The sequence below is a fragment of the Pipistrellus kuhlii genome, unplaced genomic scaffold (genome assembly GCF_014108245.1).
Source record: "Pipistrellus kuhlii isolate mPipKuh1 unplaced genomic scaffold, mPipKuh1.p scaffold_m20_p_12, whole genome shotgun sequence".
NCBI lineage: Eukaryota > Metazoa > Chordata > Mammalia > Chiroptera > Vespertilionidae > Pipistrellus > Pipistrellus kuhlii.
Genome location: NW_023425427.1, coordinates 6953647 through 6978952, shown reverse-complemented (window position 1 = coordinate 6978952; position 25306 = coordinate 6953647). Strand labels below are relative to the sequence as shown.

Here is a 25306-nt window from a genome sequence, read left to right as displayed (position 1 = left end):
CGGTAGGGGGTGTGCAAGAGGCAGCTGATCAATGACTCTCTCTCATCGATGTTTCTAACTCTCTCTCTCTCTCCCTTCCTCTCTGTACAAAATCAATAAAATATATTAAAAAAAAAAAAAAAAGAAACCCCGAGCTAGATAGTCATGAATAAACTTACCAGTCCCTGGCAGGCAGGCAGCACCTAGAATCTCTCAGTTCATCTTCTTTTTGGAAAGGCAGCATGCGGTTATTGAGAGGAAGGCGTCCGGGGTGCAGACCCGGCTTTAAGACCCCGTGCACACACCCTGACGCTGACAACCAGAGGGCCAGAGAGCCAGCCCACCCGGGGCGGCAGGTGAAATCGTGCTCTTGAAAAGATCGCGTGTGAAGGGCACTGTGGACGGGACAGCGCTCCGCACACACTGGCTAGTGCGGGTGTTTTTTTTTTGTGTTTTTTTTTTTTTTAAGTGTTGACAGGTTAATACATCAAAACAGATAGTTATCACTTATATTGCATTTGCCATTTCTGAACAATCCAAAGTAGAGGCAAATAGTGACACTTCATAAAAATGTTCATTCCCATTCCCTTCCCTACGACCCAGCCTCCCTTGAATACTCCCTCCGACCCCCTACAGAACTTTGTCCTGAATAAAACACTGAAATACATCATAAATAGTAAATCATGGGGGGTGGGGAGGGGGATAACAAAACAAAACAGGAAGAATTCTTTCTTTCCTTCTTGTAAAAAAAGAACATGGCAGCAAAGACAGGCCGCCGGAACCTGGCTGAGGGTGTCTAACATAGACAGTTATTGGGGTGTGGGCTAACCTGCGCTTTTAAATCCGACAAATCCAAACCCTGTGGCCGCCGGGGTCCGGAAGGCGTGCGGCGCTACAGCGGAAGCCGCGGTCTGGCGGAGGCGTCCTTCCCTAGCAACAGTCGCCAAGAGCGTGGCGGCTGCGGCGGCGCCCAGCGCGCCTGCGCGGAGGCGCTCCTGCTGACTGGCAGCGGGACGCGGCGGCGGCGGGAGCCGGAGCGGGAGCGGCCGGGCCGGTGGATCCGCGGCCGAGGCCGGCATGGCGGCGCCGCTCGCTGCGCGCCGGGGCGCCGGGGACGCGGGCGGGCGCCGAGGGCCGCTGCTGCCGCCGCTGCTGCTGGCGCTGCTGCTGGCGCGGCCGGCGGCGGCCCTGGTGGAGGGGCTGTACTGCGGCACGCGGGACTGCTACGAGGTGCTGGGCGTGAGCCGCGCCGCCGGCAAGGCGGAGATCGCGCGGGCCTACCGCCAGCTGGCGCGGCGCTACCACCCCGACCGCTACCGGCCCGAGCCCGGCGACCCGGGCCCCGGGGGCGCGCCGATCAGCGCCGAGGAGGCCTTCCTGCTGGTGGCGACCGCCTACGAGACGCTCAAGGTGAGGCCCGGGGTCACGGGGGGCGCTGCGGGGACCCCCGGGGGCGGCCCCTGGCCCGCGCGGGGCGAGGTGTCCCCACCCCTCCCACGCCGGGCGCGGAAGCCCCTGTGATCCGTGGGGTGCTCGCCTTCCCACGTGGGCCTGGGTGAGAAGAGCCCCGCGGCCCATTGGCAAAGCTGGGCACCCCGCTGGCCTTCGGGGCAGCCGGCCCGCCCCTTCCTGTGACAGCCCCGTCCTGCAAGGCGAACCGTATGGTGGGCATCGAACCATGTGTCGGGCATCGTACAGCTTGTGGAAAGCGTTTTTTAAAAATTTTTTTTAAAAAAGTATATTTTATTGACTTTTCACAGATAGGAAGGGAGAGGGATAGAGAGCTAGAAACGTCAGTGAGAGAGACATCGACCAGCTGCCTCCTGCACACCCCCTACTGGGCATGTGCCCGCAACCAAGGTACATACCCTTGACCGGAATCGAACCCTGGACCTTTCAGTCCACAGGCCGACGCTCTATCCACTGAGCCAAACCGGTTTCGGCTAGAAAGCGTTTTAACAACGTGGGGCTCCCACTGGGGAGGCAGAGGGATGGGGGCACCAGGACCTGCGGTGGGAATGCCCGGAGAGGGCTTCCGCGTGGGAGGGTGGTGTGAGAGCGCCCATGTGGGCATGGTCTTCTTGGGTTTAAGGATGGAGAAAACTCCTAAAAAGAGCCATGAGCAGCCCGCCACAAGACCAGATGTTGGTCCCTGGGCTCCTACGCCCAGTGTGACCTTGGGTGGTGACTTGATATGCTGAGTAGTTGCTGCTTCCTATATGAAATGAAGGCCAGGGTACCTCCCCACGGGCTTGCTTAGTTATTTATTTATTTATTTATTTATTTATTTATTTATTTATTTTTATGAGGATAAAGAAGTGTGAGAAAGCCCCCTGCATAGGGCCTGGAAATAGAGGGGCTTCATGAATTGGGATTCTAGATTCCGAGAGGAGCGTTTCCGGCAGAATATTCTGTATATTCTGTATGTGTGCGTTGGACAGAGGTTTCACTGGGTCCCTGGGGAGCGGGAGACGAAGCGTGATCCTGTTTTCTAGGGCAAAAATCAAACCATCTAAGAAATCACAAAGTATAAAATCCTATTTGATGGAGGTGTTTCTGACTCAGAGGCCCCATCGACATCGTGCTAATGCCAACTGCAGTGGCCGTTGTACGGTGTTTCCTTTTATTTTTGAGGCCAGTTTTTCATGTGGTGGTGTAGTTTGCTTTTAATGACTCCTTTGAGCTGGTATTCAATAATATAACCATGGATTATTTTTCCAGGTTAGCTGTCCAAGCTGGAAATACTGAGTCAAGGAGTTAAGGGCTCTGCATTCATGCTTCCCAGAGCAGTTTGGATAGTATGGAGTCATACAGTGAGCATGCCTTGCCCCGGCCGGTGTAGCTCAGTGGTTGAGCATCCCCCACCATGAACCAGGAGGTCATAGTTCAATTCCTGGTCAGGGCACATGCCAGGGTTTCAGTCTTGATCCCCAGTAGGGGCTATGCAGGAGGCAGCCAATCAATGATTATTATTGGTGTCTCGGTGTCTCCCTCCTTCCCTCCCTCCCTCTGAAATCAATAAAGACATATTTAAAATAAAATGAGCATGCCTAGTTCACTACATTTTCGCTGCATTTTGTTGGGGTTATAATTTTTATTGGCAGTTAACTGGGGAATGGGGCGGGGAGTGGGGGAGGAGAGTGTACTGAGGCCAGAGGGTTTAGCTGCCTGTCACTTAGGATAAAGAGTAATTGAGGGAAGACTTTAGGAAAATGGGAAAGAACTCCTCCATCCAGGCAGCCAGCCTGTGAAGCCCCAGTCTGAGTGTTTCTTCCGTGAGGACAGATAGTGGCCCAAACAGCCATGGGAAAGCCTGCTGCTGGCCCTCCGAGGCCCTGGGGGCGGATCAGGAAGCCTCGGCTGACAGAGAACTTCCAGAAGAAAGGGCAGCAGAAACACTAGCATCTGGGCCTTCTGCTGTGGTTGGAGGTGGGTATGGTATGTTTGGCCTGAGAACGGTAAACATGTTAGTAAAATAGAGACAGTAGAGAAATTCTTGCCGGGAGGAACCTCAAGATCTAGATTCTCTGGACATTTTTCTCGGAGAGACAAATTTAGAGGCTGACCTAGTGGATCTGTAATAGTTGCCTCTAAAGGTTTCTATCCCTCAAGGTTAGCACTGGTTTGCCAGCTTTTAAAAAGAGCAGTAAGCCGAAACTGGTTTGGCTCAGTGGTAGAGCGTCGGTCTGCGGACTGAAGGGTCCCGGGTTTGATTCTGGTCAAAGACGTGTACCTGGGTTGCGGGCACATCCCCAGTAGGGGGTGTGCAGGAGGCAGCTGATCGATGATTCTCTCTCATCGATGTTTCTCTCTATTCCTCTCTCTTCCTCTTTGTAAAAAAATCAATAAAATATGCCGGGACCGGTTTAGCTCAATGGATAGAGCATCGGCTTGGGGACTGAAGGGACCTGGGTTCGATTCCGGTCAAGGGCATGTACCTTGGTTGCGGGCATATCCCCAGTAGGCGGTGTGCAAGAGGCAACTGATCGATGACTCTCTCATCGATGTTTCTAACTCTCTATCTCTCTCCCTTCCTCTCTGTACAAAATCAATAAAATATATTTAAAAAAAAAAAAAAATGCCGGGACCGGTTTGGCTCAATGGATAGAGCCTCGGCTTGGGGACTGAAGGGTCCCGGGTTCGATTCCGGTCAAGGGCATGTACCTTGGTTGCGGGCATATCCCCAGTGGGGGGTGTGCAGGAGGCAGCTGATCGATGACTCTCTCTCATCGATGTTTCTAACTATCTCTCTCCCTTTCTCTCTGTATAAAAATCAATAAAATATATTAAAAAAAATCAATAAAATATATTTTTAAAAAAGCATTAAAATGACTTGTCCACTCACAAACAGGGAACCTTTGGGCAGTTAAAAAGGAGTATGTCTGGAGAAAGGAGCACTCTTACTTTTGATTCCCTCCAGGGGTTTGTGGTAGCTACCAGGCCTCCAAACAGGAAAACAAAATTGCAGTTGCACGGATGGAGGAGGGAGTGCGGGAGTGCCCTATGGTATTGCTGCAAGAGAATAGAAATAAGCTGGAGAGTAAAGGGAAGGGATGCCTAAGGACAGTTGGACCTCTGAAAGTCACACTTAGCTGAGCTCTGTGAAGCGTCCCTTTTTAAATTTATAGAAATAGACATGGGTTCCATTTTCATTGGACCAGCTAAGGAAACTTACAAAAACTTGTTCTCCTGGAATAAGGAAAAGGACTGTGGCTAGCTTTGTGTCGAAGAAGATATTAAAAACAAACAGGCTGGTCTGGTTTTATTCCTGTCATCCTGGAAAGTTGTGAGAATGTGCCAAAGAGTACCTTTTCTGGGTAACCCAAAGAGCCAACGCACTGAGGCCATTCCGTGCAGGTGGCTCAGCCTTCCGAGGTAGCTCTGAGGCGGTGGGTGTGCCTGTGTTTGCAGGCGTTCTGTCTGCAGGCTGGAAAGAGCTGGTGAAGGAGGAGAGGTGCTCATGGCCTTTGTTGTTAAGAGGAGGTCAGCTAGAAAGAGGAGCGGGAGAAGTTGGTGAGTTGAATGCAGAAGCCCATCTAGAGTTCCCCATCTCACCGGAGCAGCAGCTGCAGACGTGGGGCCACATGTCATTTGTTCACTCTTTTTGTTATACTCTCTCTCTCTCCATGAAGAGTAACAGTTCAACCCTGAGAGGGTGGTACTTATCTACAGAACCAGCCAGTAGTTGCTGGCATATGTTTGGAAGAAAAGGTTAATTTTATATTTGCTCTGTAGGATGCACAGGTAAATTTGATCTCAAACAGTGTAGCTAACAGAAGTTGCTTCTCTCTGAAATCTGAAATGATTTAGTTGTAAATTTGTTGGAGCTAGGAGCCTTTTTTCTCCCCCTAAATTTTTTCATGGCCATAATTTCTATTATTGGTGTGTTTGAGTTTCTTTTATTATTGTTATTTTTTTAATTTTTCAATTACAGTTTATATTCAATATTATTCTGTATTAGTTTCAGGTATACAGAATAGTGGTTAGACTGTTAGGGTCTCTTAGTATTTTTAACATACATGATACAAGAAGCTATATTATATACTCATAACCTTAAGTGATGTTCCATCAAAACTTCTAAAGCAAAGGATCATAATACTTCACCAGATGGGAATATGTGTGTGTAAGATTTAGTGGGTTTATGATGCTAAGGTTGTCTTGGTCAAATAAATGCCTTTTTGAGAATTTATTTTTTTAGATGGTGGTAGTTAAAAAATAAATACACTAATGTTATTTAAATACAGTTGGTAAGACAAGGAGATAGTATCACAATCATTGTTAATTGTTTTTATTGTTTTCTTCCTGAAGCATCAAGTTTATTATAAGATTTGACAGAACCAAATACTTTAATATCCCCTCCCCCCCCCCCAAAATGGTAGAAAACCACAGCAGGGCCCGGGAGAAGGGCCCAGGAAAAACAGTCCATTCTCTGAAGTCTCACTCAAGTGGAGGCCCGGGGTGGACCCACAGCGAGGGCCCGAGGCTGTCCTCCAAGCTGAGCAAGAATTTTGGAAAAGATGCTCCTGAAGGCCCTGGAGGTCCGCACGCCTTCCCGACATGAACCCTCTCGCTCGCAGGTTTTTGCACACGCGGCGTGCATTCCTCCGACCTGCAGCTGTTTGCATCCGGCCTCTGGTTGACCGCCCCGAAATGAAGCTCAGCACCTTGAAGTTCAGCATTTAAAATGCAGGGAGTGTAGCTCGACTTCCCTCACAGTGGTTGACTGTGGCCCTGCCTCGGCCATCCACAATTTTAAAAATTACATTGGCTTGGCTGGCCCTTTAGATGTGCTGCTTGTTAGCGGATGGCCTACAGGGCTTGAGTCTTAATAGGATTCTAGCCGCCCCTGCTGGGCCTGCCTGGCCGGAGGGAGAACGAGGGTCCACCGTCAGGCTGCTCAGCACGGAAGGAGTTTCTGCTGTTGGTTCTCTCTGAGTGCCACCACTCACCATTGCCGCTGCTGTGGGTGGAAGGCCACGCTGGACGCTGGGTCAGGGGTGGCCGGCCCTGACTCCAGGCCGGGCAGGTGGATGGCAGGCTCTTTGGTCTTCTCTGACGGCAGAACCTCTGAGGCGGGGGAAGGATGGCAGCTGTTGGGTTAGGAGAGTGCGCCTTACCCTGATAGCGTGGCCCTTCCCCTTGTATTCCGTGGAACTTGTTAAGATCAGGAATGTGTTGTACTTTCTTTCTGTTTCTGATTCCTGTATCTCGTCCCACTCAAATCCCAGGTTCTTCATTATCTCTGTGACTTGGGGGCCCGTGTGGCCCCCGAGTGGCTCGCTTTAGGCCGGAGTTCCTCCGACTGAGCCAGGGGCCCTTCAGTATATATTCCAGGGTTCTTCTTTCACTGGGGTTGAGGGTCATCATTTTTTAAAAATGCTTGGACATCCTGTAGACACAGGTGTGGTCCATGGAAGTGCTCATTCTGTACCTAAAAGTCCTCCGGCACAGCTGTCAGGGTCCCTGTCACCATCCCGTACAGAACTTACTCCCAGGCCCATACATCAACACGAGGGCGTTCCTGCTCCGTCCATTCCCATGAACCTCCCCCCCTCCCCCCATGTTTGCCATCTTCATAGCACTGACCACAGTGGGGCTGGTTCTTGTTTACTTCTGTCCTGCCCATGAAGGAGGGCGTGACTGTAGTGTCCCCTGTGTGTAGCACAGGGAGTGGCAACAGAGTAATGTTTCATAAATATTTGTTGACTGGATTCATAGAAGAGTTTGGGGGAACTAAAGAAGATATGGCCAACTAATAAGTCAAAGAGCGATTAATAAAAACATCCAGAAAAAGCCATGTTCTGTCCTCACTCAGCTTTTAGCGAGGATACGATGGGAAAGAAGTCTGGTTCCTGGTATGCGGGGGCGTGGTGAAGCTGAGGGAAGGTGAGCAGGTAGGAGTCTAAAGAGGGTGATTTGTCCCTCCAGTGGGACTTGCCAGAGGATGCTATGAATTTGGATCTGCAGTGAGGCTGCCAGGCATTTTTCCACTTTGAATATCCATCAGCAGATGACTCAGAGGACTTCTCCGGTGACCAGGAGTGGGCCATTTAGGTAAATTTCTGTGTTACTTAAGTGAACCATCTCTGTGGAGAGAAGTGATGATGAGACTTGTTAATCTACATTTGCAAAAACACTCTGAAACCTCTGGATGAAAGAATTGCAACAAAGGCACAAGTTGTGAGGCAATAGTTTGGTCAAAGTCTACCCTGTTATGAAGGACACTTAGGGGGAGTCTCTGGCGCGTTACTTTTCAAAGTAATCTAAGAAAGCTCCCTACTCTCATGTATATGTTATTATTTGACTGATTATTTTAACATTTCTCTCCCAAGGTCTCAGCTTTGTATAAAGGGACTCTTCAGAGGGATCTGCCTGTGTGGTTTCCCCTTTACAACACTTCAGTTTGTTAACTTTTACCTTACGTCAGTGATACTCATGACAGTCTCTTGTTGAGCTGATTGGGACCCAATTGGAATCATTTAAACAATTCTAGATAGATATTCACAAGTTACAGGCCAAGATTAAAATAAGCCCAGAAAGGAGAGAAAAGAATTTCCAAGAAAGCTACCAGTCTATGAGTTAATTAAATCCATTTATAAAACAGTAGTATTAATAGCTACTTAAGAAATACCAATGGAATAGAACATTTTCTTGGCATAATGATCTCTTCCAGCAAAGTATATGCATAATGAAAGATGGGACATTTATTGTAAAACTGTCAAGGCAAAAGCCAAGAACTGGATAACTTGAATTCGAGGTCTCTATAGTTTAGGGTGTTCAGTCAGGTGAATGAGGTTCAGGTTTGGGGTCCTTTTAAAATGAATTCATGTATTCTTTTAACCTGGGACTCAGGCCTTCGTTAACAGGTCTGGTCCACTTCCGTGCAGCTGGAGGGAGTCCGTGTGGAGATGTCTCTGCCGGACCACGGATCCACGTTGTAGGCCAGCATGTTTGGGGCCGTCCCCCGGCAGCACGCTGTGGAAAGATGGTTCTCTGAGCTCGCATTGATTTCAGGGGCCTCTGTAAGTTCTTTGCAGGAAGTTAAAATAAGGCAGATTCCCACAGTCCCTGACATAGCTTCATAGGATAAGCCTTCCAGGAACAATTTTAGAAGGGGACAATCAATAAAAACCAAAAGGAATTGACCTTAAGCAATACCAAAGGGAAGGCTTTAAACCAAAGCAGATGAAAAGGTTCAACAAGTTTTACCAATTGACTCTTACCTACCTTGTCAGTTTATTCTCTAAAACTAGAGGATGGGATAATAAGTGCAATGGAAATGCTACAGTATTAGCCAAGATTGCATATCTGGTATTGAATGTGACTATAAAATGGGTTCCCAGAACTCTGTAGGGACTTCCCAAGCAGGAAAAATCCTTTCCAGAAGTAGTTCAGTAACTGTTATGGCTGCAGCCCTTTGATGTGGAATGCTCTACCCAAAGAGAATACACATTTTTATCCTTGAAATCCATTTCCAAACATCAAATTGGCCTCATTACTTTTGTTTCCCCCTTTTGTGACTAAAGATTCCCTTATTTTAGTTAGGCATTTTATCATTCACTTAAAAAACTCTTCAAGCAATTATAGAAGGTTAAATGCTTAAATGTAAAATTTAGCTCTTTAAATATTAAGGTTTGGTTTACCTAAGCCATCAGAGTACATCTTTACGCACCCTTAAAAAACATTTATCCTTTTAACAGAGAGAGAAATCCAAATACCAGTTCTGTGTCAGAGTACTTTAACTTACATCCATTCCAACCTTAGTTTGACCACATACAAGATTTTCTTTTTCAAGATTCCTTTTCCATGAACCTTCTGCAACACACACACTTTCCGTAACTTTCATAAACTTCTAGCTTTTATTCTGTCTTTTTTTTTTTTTTTTTTAAATTTTAGAACAATCGTTTACTTTAGGACACAATTATTTTCATTTTCTTCAATAAAAATGTATTTCATTCCTCTTACCTTCTTTTGCCAAGAGTCATCTTATTCTCTATGTGAATCCTTTTCAATCACCATAACATCCTAATGGACTTTGTCATAAATGGATCTTCATCTAAGGCATCTTTTGCCCTTCCAGGCTTATAAAGTGACACATTGAGGCTCCAAATTTATTTCCCTGGTTTTCGATCTGGTCCGTTAGTTCCAAAGCTAAAGAGCAGTGGACAGCTACATCTCCTTAATTAAACCAATATCCTTAAGCCAGTTTTTATTTACTAAAGATGAATCTTAGATCATGTGCACTTTAAAAGCAATTGCATTAGTTGTTATTTCTCCAATTTCTATGAGTGCTCATTTATTTTAAACCTATTGAATAAGGCCCTTTTACAATCTAACCTAGAATTTGGCAGTACCATCTAGCGATAGAAATAGACCATATCTATAACAGACACACATAGACGCACATATACACACAGACAGCACAGTACAAATCCCAAAAGAAAAATTATGGATTCAAGTATGTCTCTGGCAGATGGACCGAGTTGCGGTTTTGCTTATATGGTCAAAAGTTTTTGCATGCGGCAAGAATTCCTTTAAAGCTGTTGTTGTTTAAATCAAAGAATATATTCCATTGTCTCTGAAAGCTTTGAGATGCCTTTAAAGTTTCTCCTTAAAGTGGGCTTATCAACAAACAAACAAAAGAAATAGAAAGCAGGTGTCCACAATAAAGTCGGAAAGCTCCAAAAGCAAAGAGAATGGCCTCCGAAGTCCTGAGTCTTAAAAGGGGCAGGTTTTCCTGGGGGAAGATTGAAAAAAAATGGCTCCCGAGGTGCAGTCTAAGCATCAGATGCCTGCTGCCCACCTGGAGACAGGGGAGGGAGGGGGAATAGGCGGAGGGTAGGCAGGCTGGTAGGTAAGGGAGGAGCTGAAAAGTGAGGGATCACCTGAGGTTCCATTAGTAAGCCTGGCTTTCAAGTCACAAGCACAAGGGTCAGAGAAAAGGCTTTCCAGTTTTGCCAGTATTGGTTTCTGTTTTCATTTATCAAGGCGTTTACCCAATCTAGAATTACTGTTTTTCTTAAGGGAGATGATAGCAGCCTCTTGACTTTATTTAGATTCTCGAGGTACCAGATTCCAAAAACAGCATCCCATGGTCTCTGGGAGGGACAGTCTTTTCTTTGTTCTGTTGAGCACACATAAACAAACAAGCTTTGGGGTTGCAGAAGAGCCTGTCTTGCCAACAGAGCTTCACATCATCTTGTGTGATCTTTGTCCAGGGTCCTAGCCACTTGCAATTCTCAGGACCATATTTTGGTACATGTAGTCAGCCGGAGTCACAAGCGGTGGCTGACTGGCATGTGACGCTTAGAGCATGGGTTACCCATTTTGCACCCCTTCTGGGCGGTGCCCCTCTGAGTGCCTGTCAGTGTGACAATCAATAAAAAGGGGACAGGCCTAGTCCTAACCTGGAGGATATTCTCCCTGGGCACCAGACTCCAAGAAGCAAAGCCTTCCTGGAGAATACTGTCCTTGGTGCCCAACAAGACTGAGGGATATCACTCCTAGGCACCAAACCCGAATGGAGTAGAAGGGCCCTCTGGGTCCAAACGGGTGAAACAAGGTCACCGGGTGAGGGTCCCCCAGCTAAACCGAATAATCTCTGAGACTTCATCAGCAAGAGGGGAGATCGTGGATCTGAGAGGACTGACTGCAGGAAAGCTAACTCAAGCATAGGGGCTCGTACAGTGCCGGATGCCTTGGCTTCTAAATGGAGTCAGGTCATGGTGTCAACTGAAGGTCGCTGGTGTCAGTTCAACACCAACAACATCTTCTGATTTGGGGTGTGATGAAGAAGGACAGTTTAGTGCAAATAGCTCAGTTGTGACAGCATGGCTGGTAGGTGGCCACTTCTGCAGCTAGACAGCTCTGCTCTGCTCCTCGCTGCTCTGCTCAGCTTCGCTCAAGGAGACATCATTTTCAGCTGCAGCAAGGGAAACAGTGTAAAATCTTTTTCATTTTTTAGAAAATATATATTTTTTTTATTTCAAAGAGGAAGGGAGGGGGAGAGAGAGAGAGAAACATCAATGATGAGAGAGTATCATTGATGGGCTGCCTCCTGCACGCCTCCTACTGGGGATTGAGCCCGCAACCCGAGCATGTCCCCTTGACCGGAATTGAACACGGGACCTTCCAGTCCACAGTCCAATGCTCTAGCCACTGAGCCAAACCAGCTAGGGCAACATGTATAGTCTTCAGTGGAAAGGGAAAGTGGTTCTTAGTCATTGTTATTTTAGCAGCTCAGGTTCTATCATTGTTATTTTAGCAACTAAGATTCTACCTGTGCATAGAGAGAGTGAGAAAACGCCAAGAGAAGGATGGGTTATGGGGGGGAGGCAGAGGCACTGCAAGTCATCCTAGTTCATGTTCTCAAATAACTTAAGATCCCAGCTTTATGTCCTACGAATGAGTGAAAGCATATGGTTCTGAACTTTCTCGGTCTGACTTGAAACCTATATAAACCTTATTAACCACTGTCACCCCAATAAATTTAATTTTAAAAGTAATTTAAAATTCCAGATTTCAGCAGGATTTCAAACCGTTAGGATCTCACCCACTGCTTTATATGTGCTTCATAATGAGTGAAGACAATGAAATGGTATTTAGTGTATTTGACTACTGGGGACTCAGGGATTCCTGGACTTGGGAAGTTCAGTAAACGGACTGACATGCACTGTGTCAACACCAGGTCTTTGTGTGTGGCTATAGCACTTATCACACTGCACTGCATACCAAAGCCCTTCGCCCCTCGCCACTAAGCCACGCTCCTCAGCGGGTCTGTGTGTGTATCCGCGGCACCTAGCACAGTGTCTGGCACATCAGATAGAATGGAAACCGAAAGTGGGTTTCTGGAGTTTCTGACATTGGAATGTGAAGCCTACTTTGGCATTTTACCGCAAGTTAATTGTAGTTTTAAAGAGTGGTACAGATCAAGTTGATTGGTTGGGTATGAATGAGAAATTCCTGCATGGGAGAAAAGTTGCACTTCTATTTTTTTTCAGGAGAAATTGTGTTCTGAAGGTTTTTACATCAGAACATTAACGCAGTTTTGAATATAAATAGGAATCAGATAAAATAAGAAGGATGGCTTAAAAATAAGCAGATAAAGGAATCGGTGGGAATGATGCACTTAAACAACAACTATGATTGGCGGAAAAAGAGAAAATAGCAGAGTTTGACTGCATTTTGCGAGACCACAGAGCAGAATGTGGGAAAGGCCTCGGAGTGCTGCATGAAGGCCCTGTGATAAGTAGGGTGTGCAGGGTGCGCACTTCCGTTCCTTCCCACCGGTCCGAGGGCTGCGGCAGGGCTTAGCACCGAGGAAGAATTTGGCAAAAAGGGGGGTTCTCAACCCCCTGCCCTTATATGCCACTGTTTATTGTTCTCCCTTCGTGTATTTTCTTACCCCTTTCTGCCACCAGTGCTGACGGTGCTGGGGAGGAGACCATCACAGCCAAAGGGCACGGTTCCTGCCGTCAAGCTTCTAATGTAACAAGCAGACAGACCCTTATTGTTTGGGTATTTAAGTCACATCATGAAAATGTATGTAGATTCTGTCGCAGCAGCTGAGGGAATAGGGGGCGGAGAAGGGTGTGCTCTTTGATCTGGATCTGGAACGGACACTTGATCAACAGCAACATGCAGTCCTGAGTGTGGGGCCTGCCCCGGGAGAGAGGTAGTTTGGTGAGGTGTCACAGTACTGAGGGGTTTCTCCACCAAGGACCACTTTTATTATCTGGTTCCCAGGGACTCTTTTTCTTTTTCTTTTTTTCTTTTTGAGGGGGTGGGGAAGAAAGGAGATGAACCGCACGTATTAGATTATTCTTTTTCTTCCCCAGCATCAATCCAGATTTTAATCAGTTATCCATAATAATTTAGTATTCATGAAGATTTCTATAACAGTTTTGTGATGCTGGCAAACAGCTGGAGAGCAGATAGTCTTTATTTCACACACCAACTTTGTGTTGGCTGTGACTCCCTGGACATTTGTGAATATTCTGAGGCCTTGTCTGGATCCAGTGGAGAAGATGCTGAGTTTGATAGTGATTTCTCCCATGGCCCCAGAAGGGTGTGGTGCCTATGTGCCACATTTGCTACTTCTGTGGTGAACCCATAAGTGTTGTTTATTTTTTACCGGTCTTTTAATTTCAGCTGTTCTATACCCTATTTATGGCCAAGGTTGATTATACACCACATGTATTTAATTCTAGTGCTGTGTCCATCTGACACATGATGTTATCAACAACCAAGCAGAGCTATTGATTAACACAAAAACTAGAGATGATATAATTGTATCCAGAAATCGAACACTTGACATTTTAATTGATCTTGTGCAGATATATCATGGGTAAGCAGAACATTTTGAGGTAGTCAAAGCACAAAGACCTTCTTGCATCTTTTCATAGACTTTAGGGGATGTACTGCTGGTAGGTAAGAAGCCTGTTTGGTGCATCGTAGGGAGAATGTTTCCGGAGCCTGGAACACAGTCTGGGATCACATGGTGAACAACCCTTTAAGCTGTGTTCAGGAATTTGAACTTCAAGTATTGAATAGTTACCAGAGGTTTCAAAGTGGAGAAGTAACACGAGTCTGATGTTTGATTTAGAAAAGAAATTCCAGGCACAGTTTTGAGGATGGTTGGGGAAGGCAGGAAAGCACTGGTGACTGAACTGGTTATTTCCGTCGTCTTCTGTAATCTCATCATTCCTCTTTGGGAACTTAAGACTCTCTCTGCATTCCGTTCAGGTAATTCCCCCTCTGAGGTCACAGCTTCCTTCTTTTTTCACTGTTGACTGTCTTTCCTCATCTTCCTTTCATTCAAGCTGCCGGAGACGGACATGTACTGGAACTGGTCTTAGGTGAACAGTGCACTCAGCCTCAGATCGGGGGGCTCCGCGTTCTTCTTCCTGGAACCTTGTGTGGCATGTGATGCTGTTGACCGTGCAGTTCTTTAAGATATTCTCTCTTGACTCGCTTGATGCAGCACTCTCCTGTTCTCCTACGTTTCTAGCCATTTCTCTTTGGTCTTTAGAGTCTTCTCTTCCTCTGCCTACTTCTTAAGCATTGCTTTTCCTTGGAGTTTTATCCTTTTGGTACTCCTCTTTTTCTTTTCCAAGCTTTGCCTAATGAAACTTAATGAAATCCTTGACAGCTCTAAAGTATCTCTGTTTTCTGAGTTCATATTTTCCATTGTCTCTCATCTGTAGCATAGGTGCCCCAAATTAAACATGTCTGAAACCAGTCTTGTTAATCTTTGTTAAAGCATACATTTAAAAATAAATTATGAGTCAGACAAATACAAAATGAACATGTATCAGACATTATTTAACTCATTAATGACTAAGGGAACCAGTAAGATATTAAAATTGGTTCAAAAGTGAAAAGAATGCCACACATTTATAGTCCATAGATGTGCTGACCTGCCTAGAGAACTGGCCAGGGTGACAAGGCAGTGGTCAGTGCATTCCAGCAGCACAGTTTGTCTTTCTATGAGCAAGAATTATTTGCACGATTTCCAGTCTTCTGCAAGTTAGTTCTGCTTCTACAAAGTTAAAATAGACTTTTCAAAGACAAAGGCGAACCTCTCCTACAGGTCTAGATAATCCCTGGAGACTTCAAGAATTGGCAAGATGTCTCATAATTATTTTTTCTCCCCATTTCAAAATTTTTCAGTTTCCCCTCAAATCTTCTCCATGTTTGCTGTCTTCATTCTCTGTTCTTTATCTTAAGAGTAACACGGTTCACACGGTAACTGTAATTACAGACTTCACTGTTGTGCTCCACGTGATTAATTTAATCACTAAGTCCTAGTCATTCTACTTCTTAGTCTCTAAAACCTGTCTTTCCCTCATTCCATTCTTTACAATACTATCATTATCTTTCAAAAATACGTACTTTCTTCTCAGCACCATTGGTCTCATACTTGAAAACACTTATTTTTGACTAACACAGACATCACAGCCTAACACCTTAGCATGGTACATCCGATCCTCTCCAGTTCTTACCCAAACCTACCTCCCTGGCCACGCTCACCACTCCCTCCTTTCTGAATTTCCCCAGTATTCTCTGGTTCTTCTGTCCCTAACACTTGCTGTTCTCTGTGCCTGGAACAGGTTTTTACCACACCTTCCTTGCTTTTCAAAATCAGCACTTACTCTGCCTCTTCTGTGACTCCCATTACCATTCTGTGACTTGGGCAGAGTCAGTCCTTCATTCCTTTGCACATCAAATTGTGCTTTTCTTGCTCACTAGATGCTTCTTGGTGGGAGAGTTCCTGAGCCCTGGACCTTATCTTATTGGTTTATTTATCTTTTTTTGAGTTCACAAGGCTTAATGCCTTGCATAATAATTTCCTGAATTGAAAATAACTGAAGTTTTTAAAAGCTCAGTTAACCAAATTGATGATGATACTACACTATTAATGGAAACACAGAGGAACAGATTTAGGTTTGGAGCATGTTGACTTTGAGATGTTTCTGTTACATTTAGGAAATGTCCAGGAGGTACTTAAAAATAGGTGGAAATAGGAAGGACAGGTGTTAGTGTACTATATATATATATGTGATGCTGTGAATCATGGGAGTTGTTGAGGTCACATGAAGATTAAGAAGATACAGTGGCTAGCCGGCAGGGAACAAGAAGAAAAATGACTGATGATAGTTAATTTTCATCATCTTTAGTAGGATGTAATGGCCTGAAAAAAAAATTTAGGGTAACAGATTTAAAAAAAAAAAAAAAAAAAAAAGATAATTCATGTGTATTTCTTAAAAAAAAAAACAAAACACCACCATATTTTTAAGACCAAACAAAATATTACTATGTTTTCATACTATTGTATTATTGATTCCTGGCCTTTACTATCCTAAAATGGTTTTTACTATCTGTGTATTGGAAACTTTTTAATGTAAAACTGGCTGCAATATCAAATTATTGCAATTTATGTTTCTTAAGATTAAACAATTCATTCTTTCTTTCAAGGGCAAGAAATAATATATTTTCGCCTCTGGGGCGGGGGGCCTGACCTTTTCCTAAGAGTAGGAAGGATGCAGTGCTTTCTTTGCTTGTGGGTTTCCTTTTGTTCACTTTTGACCTAGATATTGGTGGTTGTGTTCCAGTCCTCCTGCGTATGCCCGCGAGGATTGGGAGTGGCGTGGACTCCAGCAGCAGCACCTTTTTTCCTGTAGAGATTAGAACCCAGGAGCTTGCTGCCCAGCTTGCACAGGCTCAGGACAGAGAGGAGGAAGAAACGAGTGTAAAGGTTTTGGTTTTGGAAAGAAGTTGGAATCTTCCTGGCCCTGGGACCTTAGGATCCACAAAATTGCTGAAAGAAAAAGTACCACTTGTTGAAAGGTAAGATATTCAACTGTTTTAAGGTTTAAGCTATTTAAGCCACAGTAGCATACTCGCACAAGCTGTGACAGCAAGCAGTCATGTCTGCTCAACTGAAGTTTGACATAAGCACCCATCCAGCCTTCCTGGTGAGATGGAGACCCATGTGGCTGGGAGATGTGTGTAGTGAGTTATAAGGAGTTACAAAGTGTCGCTCTTGAGTGCCAGGCATTGTGCTAGGTCTTGGGTATACAGGGGTCACTGAGTCACCCTACCTATCTTCCAGAAGTTCTTACTCCAGGGAAAGAAAAAACGTGATTACAGTGTGATAAGTGCTATAATAACCAGGTGATGTGTGTGATAAGGTGGTCTCAGTCTGAAGCAGTAACATTTGTGTCTTAAAGGATTAACAGGAGCTCATGAGGTTAGAAAAAAGGAATGGGCATTTGAGTTTGAATTCTGTGTTCAAAGACAGGTCTGAGAGAGCATGCTGGAGTGGAAAAACACACTCAGTTCCAGGAATTACTCTCTGGCTGTTTGCTGTGGACAGAAGAGGGGCGAATGCTGAGGTGTTGCTTGGTAAGATAGGGCCAGGTATGGAGGCCTTATTGGTTGCCAAGGAAATTTTAACTTACCTGATTAGCCATGGAGATTTTCTTTTTTTAATGTGGTAGTATTTTAGTTCCAAGATACACAGGAGAATATATATATGGTGTTAAAGTAAGTATGTGTCTGAGGCTCTCTAATTGGGTTCTCATCTCTGTCTTTTCTTTTTTGCTAATATTCCTGGTATCCTTGTGTGCTTACTGGGTTGATTCTAAACTTTGTGGGTTACTAACGAGTAGGATTTTGACTTAGACTGTTGAGAGCTCCTAACTCTACAATTTGTGCCAACATTTACTAAAGTACATTATGCCTCAGCCTAAAATCATTTTCTTCATTCTGAGGGAAAGCTAAAAACTGACTCAAGATTCTGGCTGGTTAAATGCTGTCACAAGGAGGTGGCCAACCTTCTTGTCTCCAATCATGACCAAAACTGGGTCATAAATTTATGGTGACTCCAGGGAAAAGAAAGCCACCTGAGAGAAGTCAGACTTGGCCCTGAACGAAGCCTCTGCAGGAGTAAGGTGGTTTGAGGGCTTGTTCATGGGCTCTGATTACACTCTACAGGCTCTGATTGCAAAGGAGAGGCCAGACACAGGTCTAGATTTTGGAGTTGCTGGTTGGTGAGCATTGAGTGACCATCCTGTTAGGGTAGCTCAGGACTTGATGATGTCACAAATCTAGGGACCCGTGGGAAGATGGTGACCCTCGGGAAGATCGGGGTGACATGCTGAGGGAGGCTGCATTCTGTGGATCGTGACCTTCACTGAGACAAGAGAACAGAGAAGAAAGGATAACTATTGGATGTATGACATTCACATATGGGTTTCAGCCACACTGAGACCGGAAGTACAGCCAGGCTGGGGGAGGGCCCACGTAGATAGTGATGCTGGAGCTGTAGGAATCTGATCTCAGTGTGGCAGCCAATTTCAAAACTACCTCTCATCTGGTCCAAGAAGAATCACGTTGTGAAGAAATACATTTTTAAAGGGCATCTGCCAAGATTGCGAGGCTGAATTAAAAGCCATGGATTTCAGGCCAAATGCAGAGCATTTCTATAACATTAGCCCTGAAAGGAAAAAAAAAAAAAAAATAGAGGAAGAATGGAAAAATTCTCAAAGGATATATTGAAGTACCAAAATGAGATACATCAGGAGACATGGGCTTTAGTTTTCAGACCTGTCATTATGGCCTATAAAGTTTAACTCTTTAGGTTACAAGCTCTAGAAAGTAATAATGGCTTATAGAAGGGAGAATTAATTGATAGTTGAGTTGTGTGGCAGTTGCCACAAGAAAATCTTTTTTTTTTTTTACAGAAATGAACGTATAAGGAGTGAATTTGAAAATAGTATCAGCTCTTCTTGTATCACACACAGTTCTCATATTGGTCCTCTGTAGTGTCATGGGGACTTTAGGTATAGCTGTATCTAACTATATTAGGTACTAGTTATCTAATTTCACATTCTAGTCAGAAGTTGAAAATACTTTGAATGTAATGAAAGAGATTTGTCACTGAAATTGTGCTCATTCAACTTCAGAAATCTTAATAGAAAATATGCAATGACTTTAATGTCTACAGGGAAGGTTTTTGTCATTAGCAAACTTCTTATTTGAAATCTATGGAACTACATTTGGAGGATTCAGGAGGAGGCCCTGAATAGACCCCAGGACCTCTGTTTGGTAGCAGAGCACCAGGTGCAGATTTTGAAATGTCTTTGCCTAAGAATCTATAACTTTATGGACTTTGAATAACAAATTCATCTAAAAAAGAAATCCTCTAGGTGAAAAAGATCTTTGTTTTCATAATGGTTTCTGTGTACTTACTTATAAAGAATTGGTTGTGCTTTTAGTTTTTAACATTTTTTTAGACACAAGACAAAATAGGTTTCCTGTGTGATAAAAGCAATTCATTACCTAGTTTAGTAGCTCTTCAACCAATGTAGCTCAATAAAAGACAGGCATTATCCCTGTTGGAAATTGATTAAAATTATAGAAGGTTTTAAGAAATGTTTTATTTGTGAACATTTGTAAACAGAGCAGCATTTCAGAGTGTTAATTGTTTTCAACATGTTTATATGATGAAATAAGACTTATAAGTTGCCTTGTTTATGAATTGGGCTGTGACAAGATTTGTAATAGTAAAGTACTGTGTATTTGTAACATGTTTTTATATAATGTGTTATTTGATATTCAAAACAGCACTGTAAGATTAGTAGAACAATATTATTATCTCTTTTAAAAGGAAAAAAAAAAAAGAGGCAAAAAATGTCACCCAAATCACAAAGCTAGCCTTTGACCACTATGCTGCAGAGATGTTTCTTTGAAATGAACATAATTCAGTTCTATAGGCAGACTGGCTTCATCTGCTTTTTGTTGTCTTAATCATTGCTTTCAACAGAAAGCTTTCTACCTAAGGCTGGAAAATGATTGAGAATATGTACAATAGAGACATTTTTTCCCATCAACAGTTACTGAGAGTAGGTGTCAACATGTTCTTAAGTTATAAGAACACAAATACATCCTTAGTAGCACAACACTGGCTAAAAAGGCATCATTAATTATTATTATTAAAGGTTTGTATTTTTCTAGGAGGACTAACTATACTCAAGAATTTAGGGAGATATTTTTTATTACACTTTATAGCTATCTTTAAAGTTCTGGAAACACATTAATGTGCCTTTGAAGAGGGATGAGAAATTTAAAAAAATTTATTATTGATTTCAGAGAGAGAGATAGAAAAATCAATGATGGGAGAGAATCATTCATCAGCTGCCTCCTGCATGCCCCCTACTGGGGCCTGCAACCCGGAGATGTGCTCTGACCGGGAATCAAACTGTGACCTCCTGGTTCATAGGTAGATGCTCAACCACTGAGCCATGCCAGCGGGGCAGACATTTTTTTATTTTGACAGTGCTTTTACTCAGATTAACCTTACATAATTACAAAACTCTAGGTTTGACTTAAAAGATTATAAACTGAGGCATTTGGGGAACTGTCTGTGAAATTGGACATCTTGTTATTTTACAGGATGAAGAGACTCGGAAAGATTATGACTACATGCTGGATCACCCAGAGGAATACTACAGCCATTACTATCACTACTATCGCAGGCGCCTCGCCCCCAGAGTGGACGTTAGGCTTGTGATTCTGGTCAGTGTGTGTGCCATCTCGGTGTTCCAGGTGTGTATTCGTGTGTCTGTGTCTCTGTGTATGTGCTAGAGTGTAAATCGCCTGGGGCTGGTCGTTAGAACTGAACTAGAGCCCTGGCCGTGTGGCTCGGTTGGTTGGGCGCCATCCCTTGCACTGAGAGTGGCCAGTTCGATTCCCTGTCAGGGCATATGTTCGGGTTGCGGGCTTGATCCCCAGGAGGGATGTGCAGGAGGCAGCCCATTAATGCTTCTCTCTCCCTTCCCCTCAACCACTGAGCCATGCCCGTCAGGCTCTGTGCTGCGATTTCTTAAACAAGTTCCTTACTGTTAGCTTTGTCTGTTAATGTTTCCTCCGATCAGTAGACTGCAGTCTGGAGAGAGAACTAGAGCGATAGTTCTTAACAGTGATGTAGGGAAGAGCCAAACAGTAAAGATGGGAAGTCGCAGGTGTGTGATCCCATTGATCTATGTAACCTCTGACCTTGGGTATCTCCTGTCTGATTTAATGGCTTTCCGGCTCAGCTCAGGGCTTACCTGACTTAACCAGCCTTGTACATGGAGGCATTATTCAGTTGTATCTTTTACTTGCAGAGTAGGTTATTGAGGTCCCTGTTTTTTAATCAGAATGGGTTTTGGGGAGGGGTGGTGCTCACAAAGATGAATTCTGGTAATAAAAATCACCCGTTTTTATTTGTTAAACATTCTAGTTTTTCAGTTGGTGGAATAGCTACGACAAGGCGATCAACTACCTGGCCACAGTGCCCAAATACCGCATCCAAGCCATGGAAATTGCTAAAGAGCAGGGGTTGCTCAGAAAAGCCAAAGAGAAGGGCAGAAACAAGAAATCTAAAGAGGAAATTCGTGATGAGGAGGAAAACATTATAAAGAACATTATAAAGAGTAAAGTGGATATAAAGGGAGGCTATCAAAAACCCCAGATATGTGACCTTCTCCTGTTTCAAATTCTCTTAGCTCCTGTTCACTTGTGCTCTTATATAATCTGGTACTGCCGGTGGGTCTATAACTTTAATATCAAAGGCAAAGAGTATGGGGAAGAAGAAAGACTATATCTCATACGTAAATATATGAAGATGTCAAAGTCTCAGTTTGATAGTCTAGAAGATCATCAAAAAGAAACTTTTCTTAAAAGGGAGCTCTGGATCAAGGAGAATTATGAGGTGAGTAACAAGTCTTCTGGGATTTTTATGTCACCTTCCCATACCAAGGTAAAATGAGGTGTGTGGTAAGAATCACAGAAGTGCACTCAAATTTCTGAAATCCAAGAGTGAGACTGGCCCGACACGCCCTTGAGCCCTCCCGCAGTCCCTTCCCAGCCCCGATTGTGCACTGGTGGGGTCCCTTGGCCTGGCCTGCACCCTCTCACAGTCCGACACCCAATCCCATGCACGAATTTCGTGCATTGGGCCTCTACTGTTATTATATGAAATTATCTTGGTCCTTACTTCCTAAATTTGGAAGTAGAGTAATTCCTTTGTAAAATTTGATATAACTCTGAAACTGGTTATGAAAACTTGTCCATTTAATGTCAGTTGACATCCACTGAAAGTTACAGAGTTGCATATGTTTTGTTCTTAATCCATGTGGTTTATTTAACCTTCTTTGATAACTTTAGTAAAAATATTTTGAAAAACCAATAATTATTTTTGAAGATAAAAGTGGATTGAATGTAGGTTCAATTTGGAGACAAAGTATATACCAGATCATTTTGGTTAGGATCAACAAATACCGAAAGCCACCAGATTAACTTACAGAGAACCACGTTAAAAAACAAAGTGTGATTCTTAATATTGGACACTAATTGCAGAGAGGAAATGTTTAAGTCCTTTAAACTCAGCTTGTGTATGATTTTAATGAGGGCTAGTCCTTATACAAGCTGTTCTTTAATATTTAACACTGAATGTTCAAGTGCTTGACTGCTTGGTATTTTTAGTGCACGGTCTTCAGAAGACAAACAAACCCATTCATTGGACACTTTTATCAACTCATATTTGAAAAATGTAAATATGCCATAAAGCTTATGACAGATGTTTCCCTTTGGATTATAAAGTCAGTGTTTTTTATACTTACAGGTCTACAAACAAGAACAAGAAGAAGAGCTAAAGCAAAAATTGGCCAACAACCCTCGATGGAAGAGATACAGGAGATGGATGAGGAATGAAGGGCCCGGGCGGCTAACGTTTGTGGATGACTGAGGGCTGCTGGAATGCTACTGTGCCAAACCTTAATCGTGATATTATTTTCATAACTGAATTATTTTAGAAATGTTTCCACTGCTCCTCTGCAGTAACGGAAATTCCTTAAGTATTTGATTAAATAGAATAATGAAGAAATTTAAACTTTACCTTAAAACTTTATACATGAGACATTTATGATTGTTCAATTTTTATAATCTATTTGTGGGTTTTGTTAAAAGATTTAAAATGAAGATTTATAAGTTGCCATTTAAAAATTTTATATGTTTAGTTAAAAGATTTGACATGAAAATTTATTAGATATCATTGAAAATGTTTACGTGTTAAGTGCTTATTCTTCAAACGTGTTTCCGTATTCTGTTATAGTGCTACATTTTTCTGCTTTCGTGGCCTCTGATATTTTCACAAAACATAAAACATAACAGCATTTCATTATATTATTCTGAGTGTCTTTCTAGACACAAACTTCAACAAAATGATTTCAACTATCACATCATCTTCATTATAGTTGTTCTGGGATTAAAATATGTTCAGAACATATCTCTAGGAGAGTCCTCTAGAATGTCTTCCCACTCTTCCTCCCCAGTCATAGTATTCCTGAGAAGGTCATAAACTCTCCAGGAGAGTGACTCTGTGTTCATGTCCTTGTAGGATGATCTTGATTACAGTCATTATAGGACTATGACTTTTTTCAAACATGTTTCCAGAAGAGACTTTGTACAAAAAGGCCTTTTGTACCACAGTATTGCTTTTTACCCCCACTTCAATTTTTAAAAAGTAACGAAGCAGAAATAGTGTACTGAAAAGTTATTCATATACTATGAAGTCCTTGAGTGGCAAAAAAAAAAAAAAAAAAAAAAAAAAAAATCCGTTGTAGATGAGTGCATTTACATACATTGAAACCAGAAAAAAAGAAGTGACTATGTGCTGTTCTTTCAATGAGATATAAACAATGAGATACAGTTTATACATGTGGAGGTGAAAATGATTCACACATAATTTGACTAAAGCAAGTATGATTTTCACCAACGTATCAATGCACATGCGTAGTAGGGAATCAATACTGCTGTAGAAGGATTTATCCCATGCTTCATATGAATAAAACGGTTGCAATGTGTCACGTTTGTTGGTATGACATTTTAAATCAAAGATGAACATGTTGCTTTTGTTACACAGTTTTTAAAGATTAGGATAGATAGTATGTTGTTATGAGAACTAAACAAGATAGGAGGAAAGTGCTGGCAAACATGAGTGTCAGTAAATGTTTCCTTACCTGCGGAGGGAACAGGAGCCATTCATTCTCATTGGTTAAAATCCAGGGCAGGAGGGCGTTTCTCGATTCGTTTAGTAGGTGTTGGAATTCCTCACCTTGCTCGAGGTGTAGTACATGCTAGAGTGAGAAAAGTGATGCTCCTTAGAGTTGGGGTTGTATATTTTAAAACAGCTGCGGGCCTCTTGTGGCCTTGGGTACAAGGCGAAGCAGCTAAGATGACAGCTCAGGAAAGAAACTTCCAGAATCATCAGCTGCTCACTAGTAGAAGGCTTACATGTCCTGAAGGGACACTTTAAGTGAGATAAACAGGCATGCTTGAATGGTTGCTCAAAAGGACATCAAGTAGCCCTAAGTTCCACTGCCTCAGAAAGTCTCAAAAATGCCCAAGCGCTGGCTGTGTGGCTCAATGGTTGGAGTATCACCCTGTGCATTGGAAGGTTGTGGGTTTGATTCCTGGTCGGGCACACCAATGTCTGTCTCTCTCTCTCTCTCTCTCTCTCTCTCTCTCTCCTCTCTCTCTCTCTCTCTCTCTCTCCTCTCTCTCTCCTCCCCTCCCCTCCCCTCCCCTCCCCTCCCCTCCCCTCCCCTCCCCTCCCCTCCCCTCCCCTCCCCTCCCCTCCCCTCCCCTCCCCTCCCCTCCCCTCCCCTCCCCTCCCCTCCCCTCCCCTCCCCTCCCCTCCCCTCCCCTCCCCTCCCCTCCCCTCCCCTCCCCTCCCCTCCCCTCTCCTCCCTCCCCTCCCCTACCGTCCCCCCGCCCCGCCTCTAACATTTTTTAAAAGAAAAAGAAAAAAAAAAGCCCATGGAAATGTCTCCAGAAGCCGAGCCTACAAACCTGCTGGTCAGTCAGCAGAGTTCTAACAATGGGCATAAGGAAGTGCAGTAATTTTTATGGTGCACTGTTTCCCTCGTTATAGTGGATGTGTTTTCCCGTTTCTTTGAATCATTTTAGAAAGCCAGTGGTGCATATTATTGCTATTTTCATGTAACGCTGGCAGAAACACCTCCCCGCTTCGTTATTTTTATGGAGAAGAGTGAGCCCGGATATTGGAAGAGGAGCCCACAGTTATAAAGGGGTGACAGGTACCTGTCGCAGGCGGGAAGAGGTAGAGATGAAGCCGGGGAGGCGTGAGCTGCGCAGGACGCGGTGCCGGTGCGGTCTCGCCCGTTAGGAACGCGGGGTCCCTGGCGGTTGGGTCCCAAACCGCCGCTCACCAGCCGCTCCTCCCGCGCGGGCGGCCCGGCGCGGGCGGGGGCGGGGGCGG

At 44.0% G+C, this 25306-nt stretch overlaps 1 protein-coding gene and 1 long non-coding RNA gene across 2 annotated transcripts; one reads left to right on the top strand and one right to left on the bottom strand.

Moving 5' to 3' along the window:
• Positions 1–978: 978 nt before the first annotated feature.
• On the top strand, positions 979–23891 carry DNAJC25 (DnaJ heat shock protein family (Hsp40) member C25). The gene is made up of 4 exons (XM_036433034.2): positions 979–1389; positions 20437–20589; positions 21266–21736; positions 22649–23891. The coding sequence occupies exons 1-4, from the start codon at positions 1057–1059 to the stop codon at positions 22769–22771; spliced, it is 1080 nt and encodes a 359-aa protein (XP_036288927.1). The 5' UTR covers positions 979–1056; the 3' UTR covers positions 22772–23891.
• On the bottom strand, positions 6034–25302 carry LOC123652118. The gene is made up of 3 exons (XR_006741223.1): positions 25129–25302; positions 24045–24161; positions 6034–7565 (listed from the first exon to the last, which is right to left on the bottom strand). It is a non-coding gene; the product is annotated as an uncharacterized LOC123652118 (long non-coding RNA).
• Positions 25303–25306: the final 4 nt, after the last annotated feature.